Source organism: Melanerpes formicivorus, unplaced genomic scaffold, assembly GCF_026170545.1.
Source record: "Melanerpes formicivorus ecotype bairdi unplaced genomic scaffold, bMelFor1.0.p_v2 SCAF_7, whole genome shotgun sequence".
In the NCBI taxonomy this organism is placed as follows: domain Eukaryota; kingdom Metazoa; phylum Chordata; class Aves; order Piciformes; family Picidae; genus Melanerpes; species Melanerpes formicivorus.
This window is the reverse complement of record NW_027142359.1, coordinates 18,553,125-18,565,268: the sequence shown is the minus strand read 5'-3', so window position 1 is coordinate 18,565,268 and position 12,144 is coordinate 18,553,125. Positions and strand designations below refer to the sequence as shown.

At 36.2% G+C, this 12,144-nt stretch overlaps 1 protein-coding gene across 4 annotated transcripts in view; it reads right to left on the bottom strand.

The window, feature by feature from the left end:
• Positions 1 to 12,144, bottom strand: part of FNBP1L (formin binding protein 1 like) — a 46,470-nt gene that overhangs the window by 17,523 nt on the left and 16,803 nt on the right. For all 4 annotated transcript variants that reach the window (XM_068141294.1, XM_068141291.1, XM_068141293.1 and 1 more), the window contains exons 2-5: positions 6,883 to 6,998; positions 2,695 to 2,748; positions 938 to 1,085; positions 504 to 566 (exon numbers count right to left, since the gene is read on the bottom strand). In XM_068141294.1, the coding sequence (XP_067997395.1) occupies positions 504 to 566; positions 938 to 1,085; positions 2,695 to 2,748; positions 6,883 to 6,998 (381 nt within the window). The remainder of the gene's footprint in view (positions 1 to 503; positions 567 to 937; positions 1,086 to 2,694; positions 2,749 to 6,882; positions 6,999 to 12,144) is intronic.

Here is a 12,144-nt window from a genome sequence, read left to right as displayed (position 1 = left end):
AAGAAAAAGGAACTTACAATCTGTTTTTGTAGAGACATTTGATTCCTGCATTTCTCTATTAAAAAGTAATTCTACTTCCTGAAAGTATAATAGGTCTATAGTGGTACTCTTGAATAAACCTCAAGTAACAAACCTACAAACTCAAGTTAAATACAGTGATTTAAGATTCACATTCATATTAATAAATTGTCATTATTAAGTACTCTCTAAACAAAAAATCCATGGAAAAGCAACCAAAGAAGTGTGTATAGCCACATCAAAAACAGATTCCTTTATGCTGGATAAAAACCAAGGCTTCATTCAAACCTACACATGAAATGTTTTTTTTTCAACAGGGAACCATAAACCCATTGACCTGTATTTTGGATGTTAGTCAGTCTGATCTGGACATTCATTAATATAGCTAAATGTTAAAGCCTAAGCAAGACAGATGACAACAGTCCCATTAGGCTGTATATTTGACAGGAGAAAAACAAAAGGACCACATCGAAACACAAACTCACATTGTCCATCTGTTTCCAGCACATGTCCAGATACTGTTGAGCCTTTCGCCCTTCCTGAAGATGCTAAAAACATCACAGTTAAGTTTAATTTACATATTTTAGCACTATTACCATTAGTCCCTGCTCTAACTGACAAGGCTTTGGTGTTCAGGATCACCCAGAAATATTTGGAACACATTACTGATGATGTTAGAATAGTATCAAAGAGAAAAAATACACTGGCAAAAAGGTTACTAGTAACCACTATCTCCCAAGAGCTTAGTTTTAATAACTGTAGTAAAGCAGTACAAAAACACAGAATAACTTTTATTTTATGCAGGCATTACAAAACCTACTGATTGCCAAATGCCTGGAACTGGGTAAATAAATACATCAATTCATGAGAAGACATACCCATTTTGCTAACTATTATCACATAAAACCACAGAAATTACCATTTTTCTCTCAGTTTTCAGATCATGAGAATATCTCATCAATTCTCCATAGACTCTGTGTCCCATTTCTTCTGCAACTACTTCTCGTTGTCCTGCATAGTCATTCAATTCATTAAGGATGTTAAAAAAGGCAATACACGAAGTGAACCTGACAGAAAGCACACAAACACACGAGTACAAAAAGTGAGACAGGCTTTTTCAGCATAGTCTGTACTCCTGAATCAATTAAAAAAATAATCATAAATTTGTTACAGTAAACCTTATCTTAATGCTTACTGAATTATAGGAGAAAGGCAAGTTGGGAAAGCCTATTTTAAGCCTAGCGTGTACTGCATGTTGCAATGTCTCTTCAAACACATTTTATAAGAATATGGATTTTTGTGGATGGAAAAGAAAGAAGAATACTACCTGGAAAGCCCTGTGGTATAGTGGTATCTCCTAAGCTGTCAACTGAGAGGCCTGAGCTTGGGAATGGATACATACATCCCTAGGCTTGGAGGCTGAACTTGCTGCAGAGATGATGTGCTTGGAAGTCTTGAGGGTGGAACATGCCAATCATACCACTCAGAACAAGTTTGCTATCAGCTCTGGAGTCAGCTGCCTCTTTGCCTGCCCACCTCTTGGCTGAAGTGAGGTGCCACTATGGCTGGCACTAAAAAGGGGGGAAGAGGAGGGGCAAAGGGTAGAAAAGTGTGTGTGGAAGGGAAGAAAGGAAAAAAAACACAAACAAGCACCACATTAAAAAAATACATCTTTCTCTCTTGGCTGTGAAATACTGCCATCTCCGTAGGCTTGGCTCTGGGGAATCCAAATGCCATCCTAGCACCAGAAATCCCGTTCCCTGTGGTACAGGACCTTTAACTAGTTGAAAGAGCTAAAGAAAATCCCAGGCACTCTATGCACAGCATGTGCTCTGGCTGCAATCTGAAACTTGCTCACTTTCTTTTCTTTCTAGGAGTTATCCCTAAAGAAAAAAGGAATTATTTTTCTAATTAAAAAATTACTACGGACAGCAAAACAAGCACCTCTCTGCTAAGTAATCATAAAGTCGCTTAGCACAAATTGCACCTCCACAGTTAAGGCATTCACTTACTCTCTCTCGCGTCAAAGTCAGTGGTTTTAAGAGCTCTTCTTGCCAAAAATATAACCATTTTGTGTACACTCAAGCCCCAGTATAGAAATGTATAGCGACATTTGTATTGGTGTACAAATGCACTGAAAAGCTGTACTGAACTAAGCAAAAAACCCCCATAGCCTAAGGACACAATTGCTTTTCTACTAGAAAAATAATTAGTGCTTTTTCTATTAGAAAAAATACTACCAGACTGTACATAGCATACTAAACTTCTGCTTTCAAACTTTCTGTTCACTATAGATTAACTTGGAATGGAGCACATACAACCTGCCATGTTTACTACTTTAAAATACTAACAGAAGTAAACTCAGGTTTTATGCTTAAGTGTAACAGAACTCTAAGAAGCCAAGCACAATTCTTTTGTTGCATTAGCCAATTTAATCCTTTATCTTAGAAAAAGACACTAACCACCAAAAAAACCACCAAAAACCCCAAACAAAATCACCAACACACACCCACCCCCCCAGCAACAGAACCACAAAACACCAGAAAACCAAACAAAACCCATAGTGATAAAAACAAACAAACCAACCAACCCAACCAAAACCTATAAAAGGGCAGAGTGTACAAGTGTACTGTAGTCCTCATTTCTTATATATGAAGTTGAAATGCACATTTTTACCTGGGTTCCTCATCTTTGGGTGAACGCTTAGGACAGTACTTCTTAACCAAATTCCTATTAAGGAAGAATGAAAAAGAAGATGGTATTTTAGAGTCTCTTTTGAGAAGATACACATACAGAAAACTACATGAAAAAAATATTTCTTTTTAATTACTTTCAAGGAAGAAAGTATTCCCTCTGTCATCTTACAAGGGTCCTTTAGATAACACAAGGCAGAACTTGGAAGCGTGTTTTCACAACTTACTTTAAAAATGCAGTACTTAAAGGCATTTCATATTTATATATCAAGTAATACTTTCAGTGGGGTTCTGATGGCTTCTGTGATTGCATATAAATATTATGATCTGAGTGAAAAGAGTAATAATGAGCTCTATTTGCTAATATCATCAGAGATGAATCATTAAAAATTTTAACATCAAATTTGAGCGGAATAGCCTTGGAACCACTATGAAATTGCATGGTTTAGCTCACAAAAACATCACTACAAAACACATCTGCTATATCCATCTATGGGTAATAACACTTTAAATTCTCAAGGCCAGTCAAACACAGATTTGATAAATGAATACATATGGTGATAATTTGTGTCCACAACTTTACATCTGAGCTTACACTCATGTTAAATAATGTTTCCAAGATTCTGGATATAAAAATGTGGTCACTACACAGATATTAATATTATATCTAGGAGAAACAAAAACCACTTACATACAGTGGTATGCAGAAGGAATGTGAAAATTATATTTGCTTAGATTAACTAGACATCTCCAGAGATCACAACATACAGCTTTAAAATGAAACACTCAAACACTTCATGAGAAATCATTGCTACTTCCTTTAAACTGACAATAGAGAAGCCGATCAAATTCAGAAATCTTGTTCTGCAGGGTAGCAGATTCATCTGTAACTGCAGGTATAACTTTTATTACTGCCTACCCATCACAAAAGTGGACCTCCTCTGTCTTGTCAAGTATAGTAATGATTCAGACAGAATAAAAAGGGAGTGAATCTCCAGAATTATTGTGTGCAATGCAGAAGTAAACAAAACACACCTTCACCTTTTAAGCAACAACGCTGACAAAAAACCAAGCTCTGAGAATTGAATTACAAAGTTCAGCCAAGAACCCAGTAATTTGGCACATATTAAATCCATTTCTTGACAATTATAAAATAAGAACAAATTAAAGAATCATACAAAAATTAAATTTCTTCATCTGCAATGCATATTGCAATACATGTGTCCTGATTCACATTACCACAACTCAGAAACAGCCTATAATAAATTTCACAATGACTGGGGGTACCACAATACTTTAGCTGACAGCTAAACTACACAAAACTTAAGGTTTTCCTTCAAATTACCTAAAAAAGCCCCCAAAATATAAAATTGTAGTTCCTTTTTGTTTTGACAAAGTATACTGCAAAGACAAGGCAAGCTTTATAGACAGGGTTGTTTGCTTCTTTCCTCTACAGACATTTGAGGTTTCAATAGTTTCAACTTTTCTTATACTTTTCCTCAGTATCAAAGAACAGCAAGGAATGACTAACAACCTAAATCCAGCATCGGGACAGGATTCCCACAGGCTATAGTTTCTGCATCTACTCAGCAACCATAAACCGCAATAACTGTGTACAGTAAGAATACAGTCAGTTCAATCAAACAGTTCCTCATATGCAGTACATGCATCACTTGTCACCTCCAAGAAGAATCAGAAGCGCTGTTGCACTTGGAAAGTCCCATCACTAAGTTGTGACAGTACAAAAATAAATAAATAGATAGCTAGCTTATCAAAATGCAAGGGAATACATCAAGCGAATATGAGTTTCTGCCAGGACACTGACTCTAATTTATAACAACTGCTATGAAAAATTCACTCATATTTTCATCCCTTGGTTTATGAGAATAAGACTCATCAACAATCTCAACCATGTTCTTGGCCCAGACTGAAACCATGACAGAAAAGAAATACCACCATACATCAATGGCATTATCTCCCTCACTAAACTTGTTTTTCCTCTTCATCTCCCATCCAAGCACTAAGAGAGCCATAGAACTTCCAAGAGGTAACCTCTCACCATACAGTTTATGAATCTACTGAACAAGGGCACAATAAATCTCAGTTATAAAGGTCATTATGAAGAGATGTTCAACACTATTTCTGAGATCCTATTCATTACAAAAGGAAAAAAAAAAATATTATAAACTAGAAATTTCAATCAGACATAGTAACATCTACCTCACAGGCCATATGCTACTATTATTAAAATTCACCATAAACATAATCCACCACCAAGATCTCTCTCAGAACATCTCAGGAGCAAGTTGCAGGATGACTAACTCTTCTGGAGGTGAAAATTTTCCTTAATCTCAGTATCCCCTGAGACCTAAGAGCTGTTTTACATAGTTTATAAAGAGTGAATGTCCTCAAGACAGCAATGGCTGAAATCAAGTTGAAATCTCAAGACGGTTCACTGATAACGATCAGTTCTCTCCCAAGCAATATGCAAGTAAGAATATCAAAGAGTAACTTCAGGAAGTGGTCTACTGGCAGAAAATCAGTCACCCTCTTGTGAATGTGCTGTCCAGACCCTCCTTGGCAGCAGGCAGGAAGTGCATGCATACACTGTACAACATGTGAGCAGCAAGACCTGTGCTCCCCAAAACTGTCATACTTACTGCACATGGACAGTCAGTCCAGACATCTGACAGAAGGGGTACTCGACATAACTTTTTCAGTTTTGAGAAAAATCAATAGTTTCACCCAAAAGAGTAAACAGATGAATAGAGAAAATTTCCTAGTTTTAGGCAAATCCTGCAGTAAAAACACAGCATTTCAACTTGCTAGCTATGGAATGAACCTTTAAACACATAATTAAGCAAAATGGCATTTGTTCATACTATCTAAGGAAAAGATCTGGATAGATCTGTGCAAATAAAACACACTTCCATTTTTAAACAGACAAGTGAAATCAAATCAAAACTGGGCTGCAAACCGGTACAGTGCATGCTTCAAACTTTACCTCCTGAAGTTCTTCCACACCAGCGTTGGAAAAGTGGTATTTATTTCTTTTAAGAAAAAAAATTGTTCAGCAAAGTAGTGGGGTTTTATGTTAGATGAATATAGACAACTGAATCAAAAGAAACTGATCAAGAAGTCACAAAGGAAATGAGCAGACTAGACAGACCCATTCCCTCAGCTGTAAACCTCACTACTGCATTTATGAGGAAGGATTTCTCAACTCTGTATCTGGTGACAACCTAGTTTGCCAGTGATGAGACGATGGAAGACACCAGAGAGAACCTGCTATCAGTTTCAGTCTGACAAAGGATAGGCAGCAGCTCCAGCCGAATCCCCAAACAAATTCAGAACAGCAAAGATTATGGTGAAAGCCAAGTTGAGAACTTCAAATCTTGTTTCTCAAGCACTATATTGTGCACCTTGTGGTAAAAATCAATCCTACTTTATTCTGAAGGATGTGCTTCTCTGCCATTTCATTACTGCTGCTCCTTCTCTTGTATGATCCTTGTACAATCCCTGAGAGGAAATTCCTATTGGACCTAAAAGATCTTTTGCTTGGCAACAACGTGAAGTAAACTGGAGAGGTAAGACAAAGGGTGGCTGGATTGCAGTCTCACCCAAAGGGACAAGACCAGCTATGGAAAGGGTGTGCTTTAGGGACAGGAAGATCTGCTTTCTCAAGTTCTACTCAACTATTTCAGATTTCTTAACACAATGTAGTGTAGCTCTTGCCAGTTCAACCTGAGAAATCAATTAGCAGCAGAGGCTTGAAGCTGGTTGAACACAAACACACACACACAAAAAAAAATGCAGACATGGATAACACACTTTGCAACAAACATGCTCATAGTCAGTGGAAAAATACACAATTGTTTTGTTCTGAATCTTAAAATTTAAGTCCTAATTCTTTTGAGTTCAAATATTTGAAGGGTAGGAGGGAAGAGAAGGATGTAAGAAGGCAAAAGAGCAAGCAAGTACACCCCCAAATATAATTTTCTGGTTTGGACTGGTAAAGAAAAGCTTCTCTATCATGAAAAAAACAACTAGTGATCTTATTCACTCTGTAAATGAAAAATGGCCATTCATAACATCCCATAGTTGCCCATCATATGATAGTATATTTTCAAGTAATTGCTCAGAATCTTTCAAGAAGAGAAAAAATCCTTACCTCAGTTGTTTTGCATAGTTTTGCTCAATTTCTATCCTTTCTTTTACAAATTTTGCATATTTCTCCAAGAAGTCAATGCCCCACTGCGTATGCTTGTCCAAATTATCAAACTGATCCTTTAGAAACAAAAATACTCAGAATTAGTTAAGAATCATGTCAGCACTGGAAAAAACATCTCATTTATTTGAGCTGTGCGATAATGCTTGCTACTTGAATTCAAGTTATAAATCAGTTACACACCAGCCATACACCAGAACAGTAAGCCATATGTGCAGTCACTACAACCACCTCATTCTGTAAAAAACAATACTTGCATTTTATGTTGTATACAATCTTTGATCACTTTAGCAATGCAAGTGTATTTATTTTTCCCCTAAAAATCCTTTAATTCCAAAGTGGAGCTTTTCTGCTATGATAATGAATATATAACCAATAATCAGTATTAGGTAACTAAGAGAACATTCCACCAAACAGCTATCTTGTAATTTCATTGACTACAAAAGTTACTTCTACTCTTACGATTACCCACTGAAAGAAAAATAATGTAAACTATAGCTGCATGATTAAGTTGGGTGTAGTCTGCATATGAAAAGCACTTAATAAAGCAAATCTATACACACAGTTCATAACCAGCTCTAGCAAAAGAGTCCAAAGAAAGTAAACCTGTCCTTAGCCTTTAAGAAAGTTCCAGCAAAGCAAAGGCACAAAACAAAGACAAATAGTCAAGAGTACCACACTTTCAAGAGCTGGGAAATTCTTAATATATTAAATCTTTGACTGTAGTCTGTAACGACCAACAGGCTGAAGACACACTAATTACAACTTGTAATTGTATTTGTATTTTATGTTTAAAGTCTGCCATAGCAGAAAAATCAAGAATTTTCATTTAGAACAGCATTTACATTTCTCTTAACACTTACTTAGTAATCCAAACAGACAAGAAACTGCAAAGTTTATGTTCCCTGTATGCTGAATCCAAATACACTTCACAGTAAAATTTAAAAAAGAAAGGCATTGAAAGGCCAAATTTATTTAACACTCATCACAAAAAAAAACCCCAAACAACAACAAACAAAAACCCCCACTACCAAAACCCACTGAAAAACAAACAAAAAACCCAAACCTGTGAAGGGTGTTTTCAAAAGCTGTGCAGATTCAGTAGCTTGCCTGAACCTAATGAGTTATGTCAGCCTTTAGTATTAGTAATTCGAGCCAAATGATATCTGGATAAAATTTAAGCCTGAAATTCCAAAATAAGTATTTAAGTGTATTAATTTGGCTGGGGCCTTTAAGAAATGTGAACACTGCATTGACTAAAAATCAGCAAAAGGCAGGCGGTTTTGTTTTTTTAAATAGTGCATTCTACAATATTTGGCTAACTACTATCTTGATAGCCAAGTATGTTCTCAGCCATATTCCAAGCCAAATATGTATTGGTGTTTGTTTAGTAACTCCCTAGCAGCTGAGCAGACTTTCTAAAAACAAACAAACAAAAACCCCAGCAAAGCAAAACCCAAACAACAAAATAAAACAGTTTATTAAAGTGCAGCTGAATATCATTAAATTGATTAATGTGAACTAATTGAATGTGGCCTCCGGTAGAAACTGCCCACTCAAAAGCTGAAATGTAGTCCAAAGCCTCTACATTATAAACAAAATTGACACCTCACAAAATTTTTGTAGACCAAAACAAATGTTACCTCCCTAAATTCTACTTCCAGACTATTTACTGTAACCAATGTTACAAATACTTCAGGTATGCAGTTCTAAACTCAGTGGGCTTTTGCAGATACCATAAAGCCTTAGAATAAGGGCAGCTGAAGCATCAGAGCAAAAAGCCAAGCTGAATTAAATCTGTATCAAAACCAAAACAGCTCTTCCTGGGTTAAACTCAGGATTTACTCTACCCTTCTTACAGATACCCGTTTTTCCCCCAAACAAGCCTCCAGAACCAATAAAAAGAGAGGATCTCTTTAGAGGGATGAGCATAGAGGGAATGCTTACAGTATGAATACCAAATCTTTAGTCTGCCCAAAGCAAGGCATTAAACCAGACTGAGATTTTTCAAGGATTGATGTTTCCAGCTTTCACCAACTTTGGAGACACTTTGGGAAAAAGGGACTGTAAGAGCAAACTGATAATTATATAAACAAGCAAGCAAGATGAGAGAAGTGATAATTAGTTCAGACAGTAAAATAGAAGAGCTATTATCCTGGGATAGAAAATGAAGCAGGAATGCATGAAGATAGAAACAAAAACAATTAGGTGTTTAAGAGATTTCAAAGATGAGAAAAACTGGAACGCATTGTCAGAAGTAGATTAGTGTAACATACTATAATTCTGGTATGACTTTAGAATCTTAATTTTTCCTGAAGACAAATAAGGTAGCTTGTCGTTAATATGTTTAGGTCTAATTATGGTTCCCATAATGTAGCACACATCAAGTAGTTCTTTGCCTCAGACTAGAGTCATTGCATTCCTGTAAAACACTGAATCATTGGAACTTAATTCAAGGTCTTGGTCTTCATTTTTAAAAAAAAGTAGTAAAAATGCAAGCTGCATAATGTTTCATAGAAACACTTTGGATATTTCACAAGAAGAGTTTGATAAAATCTTAATGTGAAGTAGTGGCTTTATAATGTTTAATAAACTTAAACTCTGTTATAGAAGTTAAAATATTTTGTCTTCTGCAGGAGTGCTGATGCAGGAAGGAAGGACATTATGCAGAATGTAATCTATTGTTTAAATTTATCTGGAATTCAGATTTCAGGCTTTAACTGAGTAAAGAAAAACTGCTGGTGACCAGCGTGCAGTTATATAATCAGACGCATTTTCTCAGTTGAATTGCTGTGGACCTGCAGTTGTGTGGCTAAGTGATTTGTTGCTTTTCCTAGAGTAATAAAAAACCACAGCTTTTCTATCCACAGATGCACTGAGTTTTTTTGATGCCAACTGTTTTTTGGATATTCCCTGAGCAAGACCCTATTCTTGCTTTTCTATTGTCTGAGTGCTGCTTTTGTAGAATCTTCTGCCAGCACTTCAAATGGCAAAAATCACTTCAGCAACTGCAGTCAATTGAGTCAAAAGAGAATATAGTGACAGCAGCATAATTTATGCAAAATGTCACCATTTCAAACAAAATGTTTTATAAAATATTACATTATTGCTGTTATATTTAATTACAGTAATTTAGACAGATGCAGTTCTATGTTTAATATGATCTTTAAGGCTTTCAGCTGAGTTGTCCTGAGATGATCAAAGTAGAGGTCAGTGAAATGGAGACTTAATTAGTAATTTGATGATACAGTGAACTAGAGTTTATTCTAATGAATCATTCAGTAAAATGGAAATGTTTTTACAGTTTGATACGACAGTCTCTGAAGTTGACGAAAGCTGGAAATATCAATCCTTTAAAAATCTCAGCCTCCAAAGTTGATGAAAGCTGGTAACATCAAAAGCCAAAACCACACTGGAAATAAAGCAGAAGTACTCAGATTGAAAAAAAAAATAAATTACAAATGCGTATACATCAACTGAACAATACTTTGTATTTTGAATTCATATTAAACCAAAAGTTAGGTATAGAAAATACACTCAGGATAGTATGAAGAAAATCTACTACTCTTTTAGAGACGTGGAAAGGAAAAAGAACTCATAAAAAGAACTTCTCAAAACATTTTGCAGGCTGACCTTCTGGACACAAAGGTGTTTTGCTTGCAAAAATAAGAGACTGCAAAGAGAGACTGGTATTCACAGTAAACTGTATGTCACAGTGTGACTTGAAATGCTTAATATGCAAAGTGAAAATGAATGAAATGTAAAAATCATTTTTTCTCTGGATGAAAGACTCATCTCCTCCAAGGAATAAAGAATTAATAACTTCATAGCATGAATGAAAAATCCATTTGCCTGTTAAACTTTTGTATATTTTCTCAAAAAAAACCCAAACCAATACTGTCAACTTTGATTTTTAAAAGTCAGTTTCTACGATTAGAGAAACTTTTTCATGACCAAGGGAGCAAACAACTCAAAAGTAGTACGGGACTACTGGAGATCTAGCTACGCTGCAAGATAACACACATATCAAGTCAAGTTTCTAAAGTTAAGCTAACCATGGAAAACTATAATTGAGGAAGAGAAATTCAAAGTCTATGCTTTTCTCTTTAAAGATCACCTCAGACCAGCAGGAAGGGAACTGCTTTAGAAAGTTTTGATGGAAAGTCGGGTCTAGCAGGAGGGGATGTTTTGTTTGGCAGCTAACAACTTCACAGGTGTGACAGATTTGCTTTCCAAGAAAGTGCAAGAATCTACCGTAGACAAAAGTAGGAACATTTGCAACTACTTTGGAATTAGTAGGCAGAACCACAAAAGAATCAAGTTCTGCATCTGAAGATCAGCACATCATCTGAAAGACACAGGAGACTGGAATTAGAGATTACAATGGTGCACTCCGTTTCATACATACTACTGCTACCAGCAGAACAAAAGTTCACAGCTAGGACACACAAAAGAAAGGAATGCCATCTCAACTCCTGTAAGTCCAAGACTCTTCAATTAATGGATGGGCATATTCATATGAACTTAGACAGCATATTTACCTCACAATATCACGATATAACAAGAATGTCAGTTCTTCCCAAGTTACCTATTGTAAATTACCTATGGGCCTGCTTTCCATTTCTCTCATGGACTCCTGCCCCAGTCTTCCAAGTCATGCTCACTGCCTGCCTCATTCCACAGGGAAAGCAGATTTCCAAGTGCACTAACTCCTTGTTCTCCCCAGGAAGTTCTAGGAACATAGTCTATAGCACTCAGAACATGGTTGTAGGTGTCTTTCCTCACTGCTACCCATCACAGCCGCCTCACATCATGCTTGTCAGTGAACAAGATTGTTTGTTGTGGTTGAGCTTTAACATCTTTACCTACACGTTAGTAAGGAGGCAAGATACTCTGGACTTCTTTACCACCACTTCAGAAAAATATGAGTGCACACACACACACAAACACAAAGCATGTATCATGAACCAGAATACAAGCATACATAAGATATATACCAGGAAACCCTACCTTGAAAACTGGATCAGAATCCAGAAATCATATGTTTTCAAGCATTACTGGATTAAAATAGTTGCCTTTTTAACACAGGGACAACACTACACATCTTGTATATGCAAAAGATATGATTATGTCCATTCCCCTAACGACCAATGAAATCTTATTTTCATAATAGCCAAGCCAGAACACCAGTACTTTCAAAGTCAT